The sequence below is a fragment of the Ylistrum balloti genome, unplaced genomic scaffold, assembly GCF_031769215.1.
Source record: "Ylistrum balloti isolate Yb309-2 unplaced genomic scaffold, AGI_CSIRO_Ybal_v1 Utg371416, whole genome shotgun sequence".
Taxonomy (NCBI): Eukaryota; Metazoa; Mollusca; class Bivalvia; order Pectinida; family Pectinidae; genus Ylistrum; species Ylistrum balloti.
The window spans coordinates 101,427-121,137 of record NW_026782744.1 but is presented as its reverse complement, the minus strand read 5'-3'; the positions used below and the strand labels follow the sequence as shown (position 1 = coordinate 121,137).

The window sequence follows — 19,711 nt, the reverse complement described above, 5'->3', positions numbered from 1 at the left end:
TGGTTGCACAGATGTGAATGAGTGCAGACAGACTGACATCTGTCAGAATGGTGGAACATGCGTCAACATTCCGGGTTCATTTTTCTGCTCTTGTGACCGAGGCTGGACTGGTGATCTCTGTGATGTTGATATAAATGAATGTACACTAAATGTGTGTCAACATAATGCTAGCTGTCTCAATACCCAGGGATCATTCCGGTGTGTCTGTCCTAACGGCTGGACAGGAAACTACTGTGAATTAGGTAATAGTTAAATAAAAAATCTGTCATTTAAACTCTACTAGTAGAATAAAGTTGGACAGTCATTTTGAAATAAACATGACAAGAAATATTGTATATGTAGTGTGTCATATCCAATATTGTCACTGCTTGTCACAATATGGTAATGTCACAATATCAATATGATTGTGTTTATATTGTATCCATAGTTGTATGTATGTTTGTAATGAATATTGTTTGCTAATAGATGAAATTGAAAACTTGTTGCAGTCATATTCTGATATTTGTATATTCCGCAATATAATGAAAAAAATGCTAAATTATGGTAACCCATAAAGGAACATAGGCTAATTAGTCTCTACTTGTATATTTTCAGACGTGTTTGAATGTGTAGAATATCCAGGTATTTGTGCTAATGGGGCGACATGTATCAACACCCAGGGAGGATATATGTGTCGATGTCCTCAAGGCTGGAAGGGAGACAACTGTACCGTCGGTAAGGGAAATAATCTTAAATAAAATAATAATAAAATTAAATACGTATGACGCTGATTTATGAATCATTTTTCTTTGACAAAACTTAGCAAACAACTTATTTTATGTCGAGATGTTTGCCTTCTTTTAGAAGTAAATGAGCAAATAGCTGATCCGCATCGATATTGCTAATTGTCACAACTGTCGAAATCATGTGTCGCACAAATGATAAAACATTTTCGTTTAAAAGGATGAGATTTCAACTCAGTTTAGTAATGAACTTAGAATGCATTTGGTAATGTTGAAAAATGTTGACAGGTTATCATTTATTAATTGTATTTTGTGTAGATGAACTTGAATGTGCCACGAGTCCCTGTTACAATGGTGCTACTTGTGAGGAGGTGGGAGGTGGCTACAAGTGTGTGTGTCTTCCCGGTTATACGGGTGTAAATTGTCAGCTTGGTAAGTGAGTTACACTACCACAATAAGATTGGTTACAGGTCAAAGTTGCTATATGTTTAATCATTCTATGCATATATATATTATGGCTGTTACGATTTCAAACCTTCAATATTGCATTGATATAACAAAGTGCAGTTATAGTAATGAACGATAGATTGTAAACTATTCCTAATGAGCTGGCCTATTTAAATGTTTGATAAAACAACGTACAAATCATGACAATGTATCTATGTATTGAAATCAATTTGAATACACTTATTTTTGTACATCACAACCCAACCTCTACTTTAAATTAATCATCTGTATAATGGGAATATGTCTCGTTTAGATTGGATAAATTGGCAGATTGCTTAAACAATTTGTAAAAATTGCTTTGTAAACAATTGGAATGGAATTTTGCTTTGAACATGTCCATTATCAAAAAGTCTACTATCTATACATTACAGATATTAATGAGTGTCACACATTGACGGGCGTGTGTTCTAGTCGTGGAGAATGCATTAATACAGACGGGGGCTATAGTTGTAAATGTATTCCTGGCTGGACAGGGCCCATCTGTGAACATGGTAATGCTATAAACACGCATATTTATCCACGTTTATTCCAAACAAAGTAGTAATCATTTATATAATCTAATTTAAGCTTAATTCTTTTCCGTACAAATCTGTCGCTTGTAGCGCAGTTTCAATTTTTATGAAATTGCAGTGAAATAATATTCATATGGTCATTTAGAATTTTAATTGAACTGTGTTTCGGGTTATTTTTAAAACAGATGATCTTGAGTGCCTTACTTTCCCGTGTCAGAACAACGCCACATGTGTAGAATTAGAAGGTTCTTACCGCTGTGACTGTCTGCAGGGTTTCATGGGCACCAACTGTGAGACAGGTAGGGTGACATAGCAAAGTATAACAGATAAAATAATACCGACTATACTGTCATGTATTTAGTCATTCTAACATCGATTTTGCCTTCTGTAACATTAGTATTTCTTCCTACTGAAGTCACTCCCTTTTACAGATGTCCAGGAATGTGCTACAAATCCCTGCGCCAATGGCGGTACATGTTTCGATACATTTGGCTCGTTTTACTGCGAATGTCTGGCAGGGTTCACTGGGAAATATTGTAGAGTTGGTGAGTAAAAGTGAATTATCTGGAGATATCACTGTTATATTTGTAAATAATAGATATTGTTATTGTTAAAAGCAATGAATGATTGGCTAGCATTGGGGATGTAACAAGGAAGGAATTTATTTTCCGTGGTTAATTAGAACGTGTAAAACAATGAAGTAAACATCATTACCATCTACTTTTGAATGCGGCTTTACTTTAATATGGAAACTTGAAATAATATAAACATTTTTGTATATTTATCAAATTTTGATATCCAGGCAATACATTGCTGTAGAAACAAAGATAAGTCAATCTATTACTTTTATGCAAGCATTTTTGTCTACCTGGTCAATGAAGTGTAAGTAGTTTATCAGCTTAATCTTGATGGCACATTAACCTCTTTTCTTTGTGTAGAAAACCTCATGAAAATTCCATTACATTCATATTTTTTATTACCTGTTTATGTAATATTACCAGATATACCGGAATGTGACACTGCCCCTTGTCAGAATGAAGGTACATGTGTGAATACGTTTGGCTCCTATTACTGCACATGTCCTTTAGGATGGGTAGGACTTAACTGTTCGACAGGTATGTGGTTTCTGACAATCCTTAATATTAACCTGATATAAATTACTTTACTAGTATTCCATATGAAATTTAACCTGGGACTGACTGAAATTTCAATTAAGCTAACACAAGTTCTTGATACTTTCTCTTCTATTTGGAGCATCATCGCATGCATTTTTATATTATTTTGAAAAAATCCAATTAATATGCTGCTTATTCCCGTTGTCAACAATGATTTAGGATTATTTTGCTGCATCTGATGCATATTAAAGTATGATGTATAAAAACATCTATTAAAGCAAAGTTCACAACTCACAAAATCGGGATTCAGTGAATATTAGAGAACTTAATAATCCACCAAAATCTTTATTGTTTAAGATTTTCTTTGTCATTTTATAAAGCCAATTATATTATCAGGTGATGAATATCACTATTCTGGTCCCTGAACATGTACAAATGCTCCCTGTGATGTGAAAGTTATTTTAAAAATGATATTGATTATATTTTTGAATGGACCCTCATTTGTTGATTGATGTAGTTAAAACCTTGTATGATTTTTTTTGTGATTAGCATATAACTGTTCGATTTATTGTAATGGAATAGATCATTATACTTTGTGGTACAGGTGTAAACGAATGTCTACAATTTCCTTGTGCTAACGGAGCTACATGTGAGGACAGCCCAGGTTCCTATATTTGCCATTGCCCGCCAGGTTACCACGGGTCCAACTGTGAGATAGGTACATCTCCTGAGGTTATACAATCCTGATGTAATGAAATAACTGTTTACTGCTTGCTATGTAAATACTGTTACACCGGAGAATTTATATTGTTAGCTTCTACCACAGAGAAACTTTTTTGTGATACTGTATTTCAAATTTTAAAAAAGAAAAAGATACCTTGAACAAAAAAGACACAAATTGGTAGATACAAGCTCATGAAGAAATGGATTTAATTATATCAATCACTATTTCTTGTTTATACTGGTACATATTTAACCAATAAATTATGTTCTTTAAAAATGTTCAAAGAGATAATGGTTTTGTAACTTTGTAGATGATGATGAGTGCTCCCTTAGAAATCCCTGTCTGAATGATGCCCTATGTATCAACACTGTTGGTTCTTATGTCTGTCAGTGCACGGAAGGCTGGAGTGGACCATTATGTGCAGGAGGTAAGTATCATAGATACTAGTCTATGTTTGTTTTTGTTGTAACAATATTGATGGAATTATAAAGTTTTCTCCAAGTGTTTTTCCAATTTTTTGCGAATGCCGCGATCAATTTCTAGGATTTCTAAGAAATGCAAGTCGTAATGGTTATATCGCTCTATCTTATTTTCCGACCTGGTCGACTATGCAATCAATGTTTCATAATTTGTTTTTTAGATGTGGATGAGTGCGTGATAAACCCATGTGATAACAATGGTACTTGTGTTAATTCACCGGGATCCTTCACTTGTCAATGTGATCCAGGATGGACTGGTCAACGCTGTCGTATAGGTCAGTGTGTTCATACAGGAATGAAGAAATAACCCGCATTTACCTAACATACTGAATCAATATAGATTATTAGTCACTTACAGTTCAGTGTCGACTTGAGTATCTCATTGTCTATTAATTGTTGATATTACGATTTCATGCATTTATTGTAAAAATGAAAATAAATAAGACAATACTGACTCATTTATTGTAAGCTCCATTACGTTACTGTAGGCTATATTTCCATATAAATCTCACGAGACACTTAGAGTAGCAATCTATATACAGCAAAGTCATTTCTCAAAGCAATAGATCTCATGGTATTGCTAATTTGTTAAAGATGGTTTTATAACAAATTTTTTTTTTCAATTTACAGATATCAACGAATGCAATTTGCAGATGTGTCAGAACGGAGGAACATGCATCAACTCGGCAGGCTCTTACCGGTGTGCATGTCCTCTTGGTTATTTTGGACGTCACTGCAGCCAAGGTAGGTTCCTTCTGAAATTAAAAAAAGTGATATTACACATTGTAAATGACAGTAACAGCAAACAGTTTATGAGATTGTTAAAATGTTGTATTCCTCTATGTTAAAACTTCATCATGCCTTCTTTGTCGATATCTTTTCTCAGTCTTCATGCAATGTCCGTATTAGTTGTATTGCTATATGGATGTTTAAAACACCTGTACAAACAATATGTTCTCTCTATATTTCTACATATGTATGTATGATGCATGTCACTACATTTTCTTCTTGGTTTGGTATTTTCATAATGTGTTACGTCACTATTATAACAGAGATTGACGAGTGTGGACGTAAGCCATGCGCCAATGGCGCGGTCTGTATCAATACTCCTGGGTCCTACTACTGCAATTGTAAAACAGGGTGGACAGGCCAGAACTGTTCTAAGGGTAAGTGTTTGTACTGTTGAAACATGCCGTTTTCACTGATGTTGTTAACTCAGAGAACTGATCTCTTGATATTTATGTTTAATAAAATTAAAAGTAAAATTTAATTAGCAGAAACAATGAATTTCATGTCAATTATTGGATAACAAATTTAATAGGTAGTTTTGCATTGAATATACTATGCTGAATTGGTCACTTTACTAATTGATAACTCACTTTCTTCCTAGACGTGAACGAGTGTGTTGCTCTGGCAGAACCCTGTCTGTTTGGAGGAAGTTGTGACAACACCAATGGATCGTACGACTGTTTTTGTCAACCTGGTCGAGGAGGCCCCACATGTGGTGATGGTGAGTTTAGTTTATTGATTCTGGATTAATGATGACAAGCTATCAACGATGAATAACTTTCACTAAACATACCTTAAAGTGACCATGTTTATAATTGTTGCTAATTTGAATATATATACATTATTTATATAAAGGTCACTATGTGCGTACTTTTCAGATACTGACGAGTGTGCACTTTTTGCACCATGCATGAACGGTGCTACCTGTGTAAACACGGAGGGTGCTTATACCTGTATTTGTTCCAAGGGTTGGGCTGGTCAAAATTGTGACGTAGGTAAGTAAGAAGCAATTAAGACCTGTGTGTTGTCTGATAGGGAGATGTTTGTGATGTCGATATCACTTCTATTTACATAAATCAAATAGTTTCTACCCACTTTTTAAATATCCAGTTATTTGACTGTATGCAGGATAATTTTCATATAAAAGCAGCAATGACACTTGAAGTTATCAGGTATAATAATTTAAAAATATGTTTATCCAGATGAGGACGAATGTCAGATGAATCCCTGTCGCCATGGTGGTACGTGTATGAATCTGATTGGCTCTTATCGCTGTGACTGTCCTGTAGGATGGACTGGTAACCTATGTGAAAGAGGTACGTTTGACAGAACAGGGAAACCGGCAAACAATTTATCTAAATTTGGGTAAATGTATTACAAACATAGGTAATTTTGTCAAGTGTTATATAATTTCATTATTTATAATTTCATTAAAGAAAACAGTGCTAAATTAATTATTTTTCATATCTATATAAAAACATAATCATTTAACAGATCTAAATGAGTGCGAGTCATCGATCGTGTGTATGAATGGAGGCACGTGCATCAACAATCCTGGATCCTACACGTGCCGTTGTCCTGCGGGCTGGACAGGAACAACGTGTGAACAAGGTTTGTGAGACACATATAAGAATGTAAAAATGTCGGATCTGCATGGTTGATAAGTGACACATTGATTACAAATCGGATCCGTTTTGTATTAGAGAGGGTCAGTCACTGCTTTTGAGCGGAACTTTGATTTAGTATCAAATTTTCATTTCAGGTGTTTCTTTAACCTCTTACTGGATCTTTTTCTTGCTGGGTTGTATGTTTTGTGTTTTTATGAAGATGTACGTGCTTATTATACATGTATTAAAGAAGACTAGCCAAAACCTACGTTTAATTTGCATGCATGATTACTGAGGATGTCAAAAATGTATTAAAAGGACGTCTTTGCAGCATTAATTCAAGCAAAACATTTAAAATGAGATGTTAGTTATGATTTTGTAATATTCCAGATTTCAACGAATGTGGATTCCAGAATCCATGCCTCAATGGTGCTACCTGCAACAATATCAATGGGTCCTTTGTATGTAACTGTATGGGCGGCTGGACAGGACAGGTTTGCGGAGAGGGTAAGATACATTCTATTTCCTGATATCAAAGTCCTCCATAATCTTTGAAAAGAAATTCAGTCTATCAATAAAAATATTCGCGCTAAAAATGAAATTAATGGGTTTTGGTTCCTTGTTATTTGAATATTATATTGTCTTATTAAAGATATGAACGAATGTCGAGAGTTGATCGCCCCATGCTCTAATGGAGGGACGTGTCGAAATACACCTGGATCTTACTACTGTGTCTGTCCCCCAGGCAGGACCGGCAAGCTCTGCAAAGAAGGTAAGTTAATGCTTAATTTATATATAGTCACAATATATGCTCTGATAGCAAAATTTACTTCTATTAAATAAAAAAGTATCAATCCTTCAGACCACAATGTTATTAATTAATCTAGGTACTCGTTAACTATTCAATCCTATAAAGCTAACTGAAATCGGTCAAATCATTAAATTGAAAATAAATTCTGAAATGACAAGATAAGTACAATGTATTTCTTGTTTCAGATATCAATGAGTGTCTTCAGTTCCCTTGTTTAAATGCGGCAACATGTGTTGATATGGCTGGCTCATATCGATGTGAATGTTCCCAGGGATTTACCGGAAGTAACTGTCACTTAGATATTGACGAATGTTTGACCATGAATCCCTGTCAGCATGGTGGTAGCTGTATCAACCTCTTTGGTTCCTATACCTGTCAGTGTCCACTAGGCTGGACAGGGGTCAACTGTGAAAATGGTAAGGTTCAACATTTGGTTCTTAATGAGACAAGTGTCATGTTCAAAAGAATTTGTTAATATATCCAGTATTTTTGAAGGCACTCTCTAAGCTCTTATTTTGATGCCATAAAACTGCTTGTAATTGGCATAGATTGATTAATATGTATCAAGGGTGTAGAGAAAATATCCATTCTTCCTGAAACAGTTACAGAAATATTTTCATTATTCTGTCTCCTGACAAGAGATTGTCCTTGACAAGAAAACAGAGTGATTCAAGATAAATACAATCTCTTCTACTTAATGTTGTGATGGTTAATCAACATGTAACCAAGAAAATACAGACATGTTAACAGAGTCATAATTCAAATACAAGTGTGATGAAACTAGGGCAAATTAAAAACAAAAGAAAGATTTACATGGAGATTTCAGAAAAGATACAATGGCAAGACCAGTTGTTCTGGAAGGATAAGCGTCTTCTGCTTCATCAACGTCACCTGCTATGTACATCTTGGTCAATCAATATAAGCAGAGTCATGTTCCCAAATGAGAACAAGGTAACAACAATGGACAACAACGGAATAAGTTATAAGGCAAACTTGTCACAAGGTTGTACTTTAAACGTCTGTTAATACATTATAATGATAAATGTGGAGCAGTTTGATATGTATATTTTATCTCCAGATGTGGATGAGTGCTCCGTGATGATCTTACCGTGTCGTAACGGTGGACAATGTATCAACACTGTTGGCTCCTACAACTGTCAGTGTGTGACTGGATGGACAGGTCCTGACTGCAGCCAAGGTATGACAACATCTACTTTCTTGTATATATGTGATTCATATCTAGACTAATATAATCTATCTTTATAATACCTAATAAATATCTACTGCAAAGACAGATAACTTAAATAGTTACATGAATACATGCGTACTGTGTGTATTTCTTGTCTGAAATAATTGCTCTTCTTATTTTTGATTTTCAATCGACTTTTACAGATCTCGACGAATGTTCACTAAACCAACCCTGTCTGCACAATGGCCAGTGTGTCAACACTGATGGCTCGTATGCATGTCAGTGTACCATGGGTTGGACAGGCAAAGATTGTAAAGACAGTAAGTATGCATATTAGTGTACACTGGGCTGGATAGGCACGTACTGAAAAGACAGTAAGTACGCATGTCAGTGTACTATGGACTTGACAGACGAGGACTGTACATGCAGTAAGTATGTATGTCAGTGTACTATGGACTGGACAGACAAGGACTGTACATGCAGTAAGTATGTATGTCAGTGTACTATGGGCTGGACAGACGAACAGTATGTTTACATTTTGAGGGTGTAATGCACTAAAGAGCCGGCAATCAACGATTGCAAAGATGATAATACAATAGGCTGGACAGGCGATGACTATGAGACCAGAATAGTAATCAGACATAACTTTCGACACTTCACTGGGCTATATAGGTAGGTTAATTGGCTAAGTTGAAATGATTATACATTCCGAATGAGTTAATTCCCTTCTCAAAATAGAATGGGTTGAACAGAAATGGTAAATATACAGGGCCGACCTCAGATTCAGTACACTTGCATGACAACAGTCAATATACTTGGCAGAGATATCATTTGAAATTAACATGATACAAACGGTAAGTCACATGATTCCTAAGTGTGCATTACTGGCAAGTTTAACCACAAATATTCAAGAATTCATACCTTTCTTGTGATATGTAGTCTTTAAAGCTGTGTAAAGTCTTAGTTTTTTATGAGACATTTCTTTGGCTTCGATATGATAAATAAAGTTTGTAGTGTAATTGATGTTCGTTTGATATATACAGATACTAAAGCATTGGAAACTGAGGGATTTCTACGAAAATGCATTATTGACATTCTTTTCAGATAAGAATGAGTGTCTGTACGACCCGTGCAGGAATGGTGGAACCTGTCAAGATCTTGATGGCACCTTCATGTGTACCTGTAAATACGGTTGGACGGGGCCAGAATGTGAAAATGGTAAACTTTCTCTGTGTAAAATATAACTTAAATAATATGATATCACTGCCTGTTACTTGTAACATTAAGAAATGGAAAACTTTCATTCACAGCATGTAATCTGTATAATTGTGTTTGATGTTTTTGGTCTTCCAAGACATTTTGATAATATTACTATAAGATGTGATGAAATGTTGTTTTGAAGAGGAGTAAATTGTTGGTTATAGCTTGTGTTCAAAACTGCTGCTGCTGAAATGTTTCATTTTATTAAAACAAAATGTTGTTTATAGCTTGTGTTCAAAACTGCTGCTGCTCAAATGTTTCATTTTATTAAAACAAAATGTTGTTTATAGCTTGTGTTCAAAACTGCTGCTGCTCAAATGTTTTATTTTATTAAAACAAAATGTTGTTTATAGCTTGTGTTCAAAACTGCTGCTGCTCAAATGTTTTATTTTATTAAAACAAAATGTTGTTTATAGCTTGTGTTCAAAACTGCTGCTGCTCAAATGTTTTATTTTATTAAAACAAAATGTTGTTTATAGCTTGTGTTCAAAACTGCTGCTGCTCAAATGTTTTATTTTATTAAAACAAAATGTTGTTTATAGCTTGTGTTCAAAACTGCTGCTGCTCAAATGTTTTATTTTATTAAAACAAAATGTTGTTTATAGCTTGTGTTCAAAACTGCTGCTGCTGAAATGTTTTATTTTATTAAAACAAAATGTTGTTTATAGCTTGTGTTCAAAACTGCTGCTGCTGAAATGTTTTATTTTATTAAAACAAAATGTTGTTTATAGCTTGTGTTCAAAACTACTGCTGCTCAAATGTTTTATTTTATTAAAACAAAATGTTGTTTATAGCTTGTGTTCAAAACTGCTGCTGCTGAAATGTTTTATTTTATTAAAACAAAATGTTGTTTATAGCTTGTGTTCAAAACTGCTGCTGCTCAAATGTTTTATTTTATTAAAACAAAATGTTGTTTATAGCTTGTGTTCAAAACTGCTGCTGCTGAAATGTTTTATTTTATTAAAACAAAATGTTGTTTATAGCTTGTGTTCAAAACTACTGCTGCTGAAATGTTTTATTTTATTAAAACAAAATGTTGTTTATAGCTTGTGTTCAAAACTGCTGCTGCTCAAATGTTTTATTTTATTAAAACAAATTGTTGTTGATAGATTTTAACGAGTGCAACATGATACCCTGCTACAACAATGCGACCTGTATAAACACGAGGGGATCATTCACCTGTGTTTGTCCAGTAGGATGGACAGGAAGTCTGTGTAATATTGGTAAGTATTATACATAGTTTGACACGTTAATGTAACATATCAATGAACATGTAGATGTGTAAGTGGTAAACTTCATTCAATTTGAGTCCTTTTTGAGCTTTAAGCATTATGTGAAATTATGATAGAAGTTTCTGTGAGTTGTGTTCCATGACAACTATTATGATAACCCAAAGAAAGTGGTACTCTTTTTGCATGAAAATGATGAGGTCTGCTACAAGTTTATTCATTTTCAACATTTGTCAGCAAATTACTTTGATAAAGGAATCACACAACTAATGATTAAATAACATATTATAGCATTTCTTATCAATTTGATTAAGTCTCTGATATCTATGTGAAATGATTACAATTTTTTCACACATGTATGATTATTTGTGGCTGTCTTTACAGACTGGGATGAGTGTCAGTTTAATCCTTGTCTCCACAATGCCACCTGTCTGAACACTGTCGGAGGATATCAGTGCTTCTGTCCTCTGGGCTGGACTGGTGATCGTTGTGAGAATGGTATGCCTAATAAACTGATTATTTGATTCAGAGAACTATTGTTGCCTTTAGTTTCCGACACTTTTATCTTAAGGCATTTTCTTATCTTTTCATACCAAATGTGAATGCAACTAACACTCTTTGTGACCCTGTGTGTTATCAATGAACAAACAACACATTCATGTGTTAAAAATGATCATTTAATAATTATCATAGATCATACACACATGCAAGCATTTGGTAATTCAGTAAATTCTGAAGTATATATTTTTGAAGTGTTATATATAAAACATCATTTATCTGTTACAGATGTAAATGAGTGTGAAGGAGTTAGCCCCTGTATAAATGGCGGTACATGTATCAACTCGTACGGATCCTACTACTGTCGCTGTCCTTCTGGCTGGGAGGGCATCAACTGTATGACAGGTACTTCACTTGATTCTCTGTCATTTTATTTAACACAATTAAATCTGTATTTCATACACTTTGATATTCATATTTTCGAATGTGCTATTTGTTCCTTCGTAAAAGGTTATGTATAGAAAGATATTGTCAGATTTTATTACTTCAAAATGTCTTCAGTTACAAAATCAGAAATGGTACGAAACATTCATTTTAACAGATAAATGGTACATTCCGAGTTGCATTGTAGATAGTAGACAAGGCACTAGTGAATATCATCTTTCAATACAAATTGACGAGTAGATACCAGACACCAATCAAAAAATTAAACTGTGTGATACAGCTGATCTGTCTTTTAAGTTTCATCAGTGGGACTAATGGAGTTTTGCTTATAAATATTTCTGTCTTATTGATGTGTTTAGGTAAAAGTATGCTTTTCTTTTATGGCACCATGTAACAAATTGAAACAATGTTAACAATGTAGCTATACTCTTCGTGTTCACTAGACACGGACGAATGTTTGACTATACCATGCCTGAATAACGGTAGCTGCATCAATACAGCCGGTTCCTATCAGTGTCGGTGTCCTCTCGGCTGGGAAGGCAAAGACTGTCGACAAGGTAACAGCTTTTATCATAAGACTCTTATAAATGGAGTCAAATATTAAAATTGATAAAAGATTTTACCCCATACGATTATATCTCCTTACATATTTCATTTTGGTGGATGGCTGAATTAAAGAGCAATCTTGTTTAGGTAAACATTTTTTAAGTTGTGTAAAACGTTTAATTCCTTTGGTTTTAGATGTAAATGAGTGTTATTCCAACCCATGTCTCCATGACGGATCCTGTATCAACACAGTAGGCAGCTTCATGTGTTACTGCCCAGAAGGATGGAATGGGCCTATTTGTTCTAATGGTATGTGATCAGTCTTCGGGGTTGATATCCATATCTTATATTACATTTAATTGATATGATAAGCAACCGTCTATACAGCTAAGTGAGGGAGATAATTTAGTTTGTGGGAAGAGAAGAAAGGAATGTATGTAGAACAGGAAAACAAGTAGCATTGGTCAAAGTATGAAAAGGTCAAAGTTTATTTGTGGTCTGAGACAGCAGACAAAACAAGTGTAAAACATTTATAAGAGCCTTCTTTTACAATCGATCTGCATTTTTTTTCTATTGTGAATAAGACCGAGAAATTAGCAAATCAAAAACAGTGTAGATATTACAAAATAACAAAGCTGATTTAGTGTTATGTTGGTAGTGGTAAAAACTATGCAGGGTCAATGTTGATAGAGAAAAGAAATATCAATTGATCACTGTCTAAAGTATTATATTGATATAGTTCTGTAATTTTTAATAAGACACCAACGAGTGTAGACCAGGATTTGATCCCTGTCAGAATGGCGCCCAGTGTCGTAACCTTGAGGGATCCTACATTTGTGATTGTACCCGAGGATGGATTGGAAAGAACTGTCAGGAAGGTAGGACATTTTGTAATTTTTCATTATCTTTATATTTTGTTAGATGGTATTTACTGAAAAATATAAGGATACAAATAAAAGCAAAAATATTTAAAGATCGTGTCATTTCCTATTCATTTGGTGGTTTCCTTTGGTAAAAACACTTAGCGCAGTATGTTCCTTCTACATGGTATTTTATTCCTGTGAAACGAAAATTATCTTTCAGATGAGGATGAGTGTCAGAAAGTGCAATGTTTCAATGGCGGTATTTGTATCAACACCAATGGTTCTTACACGTGCCGCTGTCAAACTGGTTGGAGCGGGGATACCTGCTTAGATGGTTAGCTTTTTTTTCTATCTTATGTTTGATACCAATTCAGCGTTAAAATTTTATGGAATCATCATGATATTTTCAGGAATAATTTTCTTATTTCAATAAACTTACTGAATTATCAACAGGAAACATTAATTATCTTATGAATATTGCATTTTGTTCTACATTGAAGGGGGTGTGGTCAATCGCAACAAACTTAGAATCTTAAGTGTGATAACTTTATAACTACGTCTACTGGTTTCGCCGAAACATTAAGGCTTCTTCAGGACCAAAGAGGCCCAAATGTTCGGACTTAATATTAGTGACCCTATTCCAGTTTTGTCTTATTCTTGGTTACATCTCTACAGAATGATTATAACTCATTGTGTGAGAATAAATGTCAACACTATGTACAACACAGATAAATTAAAATTATGTTTTATTATATTTTATTTCATGATCCCGTAAAAATTACAAATCCTGATTGATGTTCCTTATTATTTAGATATTAACGAATGTATAGAAGACCCGTGTTATAACAACGCCACATGTGTGAACACTCCTGGGTCTTACCGTTGTACTTGTGCTAATGGCTTCTATGGACCTACATGTCTGATTGGTAAGTTTTCAGAAGGGTTATACATGTAACAAGCTAATTTTATCGCTTTCTATTTTTTTGTTGCATGCCGCAAGAATTAGTTCACTTAAGGTGATACCATAACATTCTGCTATGTATGCTGAAAAATATTCATGTGAAAAGAAATTATGGAAGTATTAATGGATTATTAATTTTCATTTGGATTTTCATCCACTAGTATCATTGATATTGTATTGAAAAAGTCTTTCAATGCTTTATTCAAAATAAACTGTTATTTTAACACTTTTGCATCATAATCAGTTAATTACAGTAATATTGTATGCAATTTGTCAATAAAAATCATAACCATCGAAGTATTTTTGATATTCAATCATTTTGTTTCAACTATCAAACATAATTTGTAGTGAATTAGTGATATATCATAATGTATTATGCTAATCATTTATCCATTTGTCCACCTATACAGGTTTTAGATTGCAGCCTAATTCCCATTGGTTTCTTTTTTAATACAATCTTTGTGAAAAGTCTGCTACAATATATAATTTTATTTTTCTGTTGTATATTAATGCAACTTGTTACGGAAAAGTTATTTTTAGCAGTTCAATAATTTTATATCATCTGCATGTATCCCAACAATGAATTTGGATTTTGAACTTCCCTATATGTTCAAGATAATATTTCTGAATCATCTCTCTCAGATTCTGGTTTGATACAAGTTTGTATTAGTATAAAGTGCTATAATTTTTATATCTGTAGACGAGGACGAATGTAGGAGAAACCCATGCAGGAATGGAGCAACATGTGTGGACCATCCCGGGTACTACACATGTGTTTGTCCTAAAGGTTGGCAGGGACCCAACTGTGAACAAGGTAATATTACTTCTGGTACTTCCCGCGGAATGATATAAAATATATATTTTGTAACACTGTTAATACGTATTACATCTCGTTAATTACAGTTTAACTTACCATTTTGTCCACACAAATGACACCAGTTTATATCTGGAAATGGCTGTTATTTTCGAATATTTTATTCATTGACAAAATAAATCATATACATATATTCGTTTATCTTGAAAGTTCTTGTGATCATGATCCTCCTGTTGTTTCCGTTCTAATTAAAAGATCCCGATTTCTTGTGATGTGAAACCATATTTGTTATATGCCACCCTTCAATGATGATTGAAAAATGTGAATTAATGTTTTACAGTGAGGTATTAGTCTACATCAGTTGACATTAAATGGTATACAGAATTTTGTTTCCTATCTTTAATCATTACCTATGGTATGGAACATTATGTATAATATCAACCTTGTCTTTTATTCTACAGATGAGATTGATTGCCTACAGATCGACATCTGTAACTTTCGTGGAACATGTACGGACTTGCCAGGCTCATACAGGTGTGACTGTGATTCTGGCTGGCATGGGACTAACTGTGAGATTGGTGAGTAACTACTTCCCTCCTTTTCAGCCCCCATTACTACCATTTCTTTCTGCCCTCCACAGGTGCGACCACTGGGAACTCTCTGGTTTGCACTTTGTCCATACAAAATATGTTTTATAACATTTTTTGGAACCTATTCCATAATTCCTTTCTAATACAATTATCAAATACTATTTGCTCTCCTAAGTTACAATGTATTATTGTCACTTACTAAACTGAGTTTTATATATGGTATAATATATTATACAAGTTGGTCTTACCATGATGTGTATATTGACATGAGATCACAAACTAAAAAGATAAGCTGTTTTGTTGGTTTGCTGACATCGGCTGGAAACAGGGAAGCATGGTATTGCATGAAATAATTTGTCATCTTTTAAAATGTTTATTGATTGTATTATATCCCACATGAGTTTAATCATGACAATGTGCTACAATTATTGTCATTTTATGATAATACCTGAATTCCTTTAGCGTGATAGGTTTAGTGTCAGACTAGTAAGCCAGGGGTCCGAGGTTCAATTCCTAGCAGAGCCATTGAAATAAATAATGACATGTGTTACGTGTAAAAAATTAATGATTATTTCTTTTATGTTTGCCATTTATATTTTTAATTGTAATATTACATTCACAGACAAAGACGAATGCGTAAGCGATCCATGTTTGAATGGAGGGACATGTGATAACTTACCTGGATCATACGACTGTGTCTGTGCTGAGGGATGGACTGGAAAGAACTGTGAAGGAGGTCAGTTTGAATTTAGTATGACATCAATGAATTTTGTCATCACTGAAGACTAGCATTATACTTCTATAAGGATATAGGTACATGTTTTAGTAAAATACATCGTATAGTCGGGATATAGTGAATGCATTCATTAAATAAATCAGAATGAAGCGAATGCTTACATTGTACTTCATGTTTGTGGCAGACAAAGACGAATGCAGCAAGATCCAATGCCAGAATGGAGGGCAGTGTGTCAACATCATGGGGTCATATCGCTGTAACTGTACAGATGGCTGGCTCGGACAGTACTGTGGTATCAGTAAGTATACAACATTAGGTGGTCACTTGAGACACTATGCTGTAACTGTACAGATGGCTGGCTCGGACAGTACTGTGGTATCAGTAAGTATACAACATTAGGTGGTCACTTGAGACACTATGCTGTAACTGTACAGATGGCTGGCTCGGATAGTACTGTGGTATCAGTAAGTATACAACATTAGGTGGTCACTTGAGACACTATGCTGTAACTGTACAGATGGCTGGCTCGGACAGTACTGTGGTATCAGTAAGTATACAACATTGGGTGGTCACTTGAGACACTATGCTGTAACTGTACAGATGGCTGGCTCAGACAGTACTGTGGTATCAGTAAGTATACAACATTAGGTGGTCACTTGAGACACCATGCTGTAACTGTACAGATGGCTGGCTCGGACAGTACTGTGGTATCAGTAAGTATACAACATTGGGTGGTCACTTGAGACACTATGCTGTAACTGTACAGATGGCTAGCTCGGACAGTACTGTGGTATCAGTAAGTATACAACATTGGGTGGTCACTTGAGACACTATGCTGTAACTGTACAGATGGCTGGCTCGGACAGTACTGTGGTATCAGTAAGTATAGAACATTAGTTGGTCACTTGAGACACTGTACCGTTCATATCTTTGAGGTAGTACACTATACCTGATGAAAAACGCTCCTGTATCCAATCTTGCAAGTATTATGTTTTTTTCTTTGACAATTTAGTTTGTTTGGATATCATGAAAAACAAAGTACTGTTGATATATGTTATTGGTTTATTATTACTTTCAATTGTTTCGTTTTTTATTGTATTTTGATCATGTTATTTTCCAGATGTAGACGAGTGTTTGTTATCTCCCTCTGTCTGTATGAATGGCGCCACCTGTCAGGATAAACAAGGCGGATTTAACTGTATTTGTGATATTGGTTATAAAGGAGCTTACTGTGAAATAAGTAAGTATAGAGTTCTTCCCCGAACACCTATCTCAACTGGAAATTTACTCAGATTAACAGTGACATTCCGTAATTTGATAATAAATAATAACATTGTGTACATTTACAGGGTTATGTGATTGTTTCAGATATAAATGAATGCCTTGAGGGTGCCTACCCCTGCCACAACGGAGCGACTTGTGTAGATAATGAAGGGGGATACCGGTGTATCTGTCCGACACAGTGGTCTGGCCCGCAGTGCAACAACGGTCAGTCACAACTTCATATATGTTATTTAACGTGTTCAATGGTATATACTTATATTCTCAGGTTTTAAAAAGATAAATGTATGCATAATCAACTGATAGTGATCATTTGAATTCCAGGTAATGAAATTTGTTTCATGATTGAAAACAACTGTTCCTGACTTTCCTTAAACTCAATATTTTCATACAAAAAATGAAATGTCTCAATGTTCCAATTAAAAAAGAGAAAGTGAATTTTGATGATGGGAACCCTGATCAAACACACTTCGCAATTTAATTATTTTATAGCATAATTGGTTCCAATAACATAACTGCTCACATCTGTTTTATTATTTATTTAATTTAAACACAGACACGGACGAGTGTTCCCAAAAACCATGTGCCCATGGAGGAAATTGTATTAATACTGAAGGAGGCTTCCTATGCGAGTGTCCTGTAGGATGGAGAGGCCCGCTTTGTAAGGATGGTAGGTATCAATTTCTGGTTAAGTGTAAAAATATAGTATATTTATAGTCCGAAAGGTTGTGAATGGAAGTCATATATGTGCATAACATGTGAAAGGTGACATTTATAATATATATATATAAATCTATTAAAGTAAAGTTTATAATTACTAGATTCAAAATGATATCACTCTCTTTCAGACGATAACGAGTGTAACAAGGTTCCATGTTTGAATGGCGGGACCTGTACGAACACTATTGGTTCATTCCGGTGTCAATGTGCCAAGGGCTGGCAGGGACCTGTATGTGATAGAGGTAATGCACCTGTTTGTACTGTAGGTTTTGACTTTTCTTTAGATGTAAATGGAATGTAAACAATTCATTGCTCTAATAATAACTCATTCTGAAAGTAGTTTAAATTGATTGGTAATCGAGTGTTTGGTTGTTATAGATGTCAATGAGTGTATCCAGATGCCCTGTATGCATGGTGGGACTTGTCAGAACACTGTAGGTTCCTACAAATGTCTTTGTTCTGCCCAATGGAGTGGTCAGAACTGTGAAGTTGGTAAGTTTATATAATTTCTCTCAATATACGCTGATTATTATATTATCAAAGTGTTTTGATAATATCTTTAAATTCATTTACCATGTAATAATTATGAAAACTTGTTGATGAACGAAAGTTTAAATTTCGTAAACGATTTAAATGAAAACTTGGAAAATCAAACAAGAAATAAATAATCAGTAACATTCACAGAAGTAGTGTGTATCATGAGATATGGGGCACTGCTCATGGTATCTTGTAACCTGATATGTTGTATCATTTAATACAGCAAATGTATTGTATAATACAATTTATTCTCAAACACTGTGCCTTGTAATGAGCAGCCATTATGATGTAGTTTAAGCTAATTATGATATTGATAAAAAGTAGGCCATATTTTCTTAATTTGATTAATTTTTCATTAAATGCTTTATATTCTTATTTGTCATGATACATTAATGATTTGTAATTTGTTATAATTAATGTCATGTGATGCAGATATTGATGAATGCCGAAACATTCCGTGTCAGAACAACGCTTCCTGTACCAACCTGGACGGATCCTATCAATGTAACTGTCTGCCTGGTTTCTATGGTACCTATTGTGAAAATGGTAAGTCGGAAGCTAACCTCCCTATCTGGATTTTGATTTTTCTTTTGATCACCAGGTTTTTCTCAGTCGGCAGCTTGGCTTCAAACTTTTGACCCTTATCATCACTGATGAGTCCTAGAAGGAAAAAGGTTGTATGATGCTGTTGCATTGATTAGCTCTACTGTATCTATCTCTAGATTTGTAGTAAAAGAGGATATTAACGTTACTGTATTTAACTGATTTTTCCTACGT

At 34.4% G+C, this 19,711-nt stretch overlaps 1 protein-coding gene across 1 annotated transcript in view; it reads left to right on the top strand.

Annotated features, from left to right (window-relative positions):
- The window catches only part of LOC132562430 (fibrillin-2-like), a 65,713-nt gene that overhangs the window by 27,908 nt on the left and 18,094 nt on the right, over nt 1–19,711 (top strand). Inside the window, exons 23-61 of the mRNA XM_060227172.1 lie at nt 12–242; nt 595–714; nt 1,041–1,154; nt 1,601–1,720; nt 1,927–2,040; nt 2,173–2,286; nt 2,743–2,856; nt 3,461–3,574; nt 3,891–4,007; nt 4,221–4,334; nt 4,690–4,803; nt 5,112–5,225; nt 5,450–5,569; nt 5,727–5,843; nt 6,051–6,164; nt 6,343–6,459; nt 6,846–6,962; nt 7,108–7,227; nt 7,452–7,682; nt 8,345–8,464; nt 8,659–8,775; nt 9,560–9,673; nt 10,825–10,938; nt 11,329–11,442; nt 11,731–11,847; nt 12,330–12,443; nt 12,628–12,741; nt 13,191–13,310; nt 13,516–13,629; nt 14,108–14,221; nt 14,957–15,070; nt 16,283–16,396; nt 16,581–16,694; nt 17,517–17,636; nt 17,765–17,884; nt 18,234–18,347; nt 18,526–18,639; nt 18,776–18,889; nt 19,367–19,480. Coding sequence (XP_060083155.1) covers nt 12–242; nt 595–714; nt 1,041–1,154; nt 1,601–1,720; nt 1,927–2,040; nt 2,173–2,286; nt 2,743–2,856; nt 3,461–3,574; nt 3,891–4,007; nt 4,221–4,334; nt 4,690–4,803; nt 5,112–5,225; nt 5,450–5,569; nt 5,727–5,843; nt 6,051–6,164; nt 6,343–6,459; nt 6,846–6,962; nt 7,108–7,227; nt 7,452–7,682; nt 8,345–8,464; nt 8,659–8,775; nt 9,560–9,673; nt 10,825–10,938; nt 11,329–11,442; nt 11,731–11,847; nt 12,330–12,443; nt 12,628–12,741; nt 13,191–13,310; nt 13,516–13,629; nt 14,108–14,221; nt 14,957–15,070; nt 16,283–16,396; nt 16,581–16,694; nt 17,517–17,636; nt 17,765–17,884; nt 18,234–18,347; nt 18,526–18,639; nt 18,776–18,889; nt 19,367–19,480 — 4,746 coding nt within the window. The remainder of the gene's footprint in view (nt 1–11; nt 243–594; nt 715–1,040; nt 1,155–1,600; nt 1,721–1,926; nt 2,041–2,172; nt 2,287–2,742; nt 2,857–3,460; nt 3,575–3,890; nt 4,008–4,220; nt 4,335–4,689; nt 4,804–5,111; nt 5,226–5,449; nt 5,570–5,726; nt 5,844–6,050; nt 6,165–6,342; nt 6,460–6,845; nt 6,963–7,107; nt 7,228–7,451; nt 7,683–8,344; nt 8,465–8,658; nt 8,776–9,559; nt 9,674–10,824; nt 10,939–11,328; nt 11,443–11,730; nt 11,848–12,329; nt 12,444–12,627; nt 12,742–13,190; nt 13,311–13,515; nt 13,630–14,107; nt 14,222–14,956; nt 15,071–16,282; nt 16,397–16,580; nt 16,695–17,516; nt 17,637–17,764; nt 17,885–18,233; nt 18,348–18,525; nt 18,640–18,775; nt 18,890–19,366; nt 19,481–19,711) is intronic.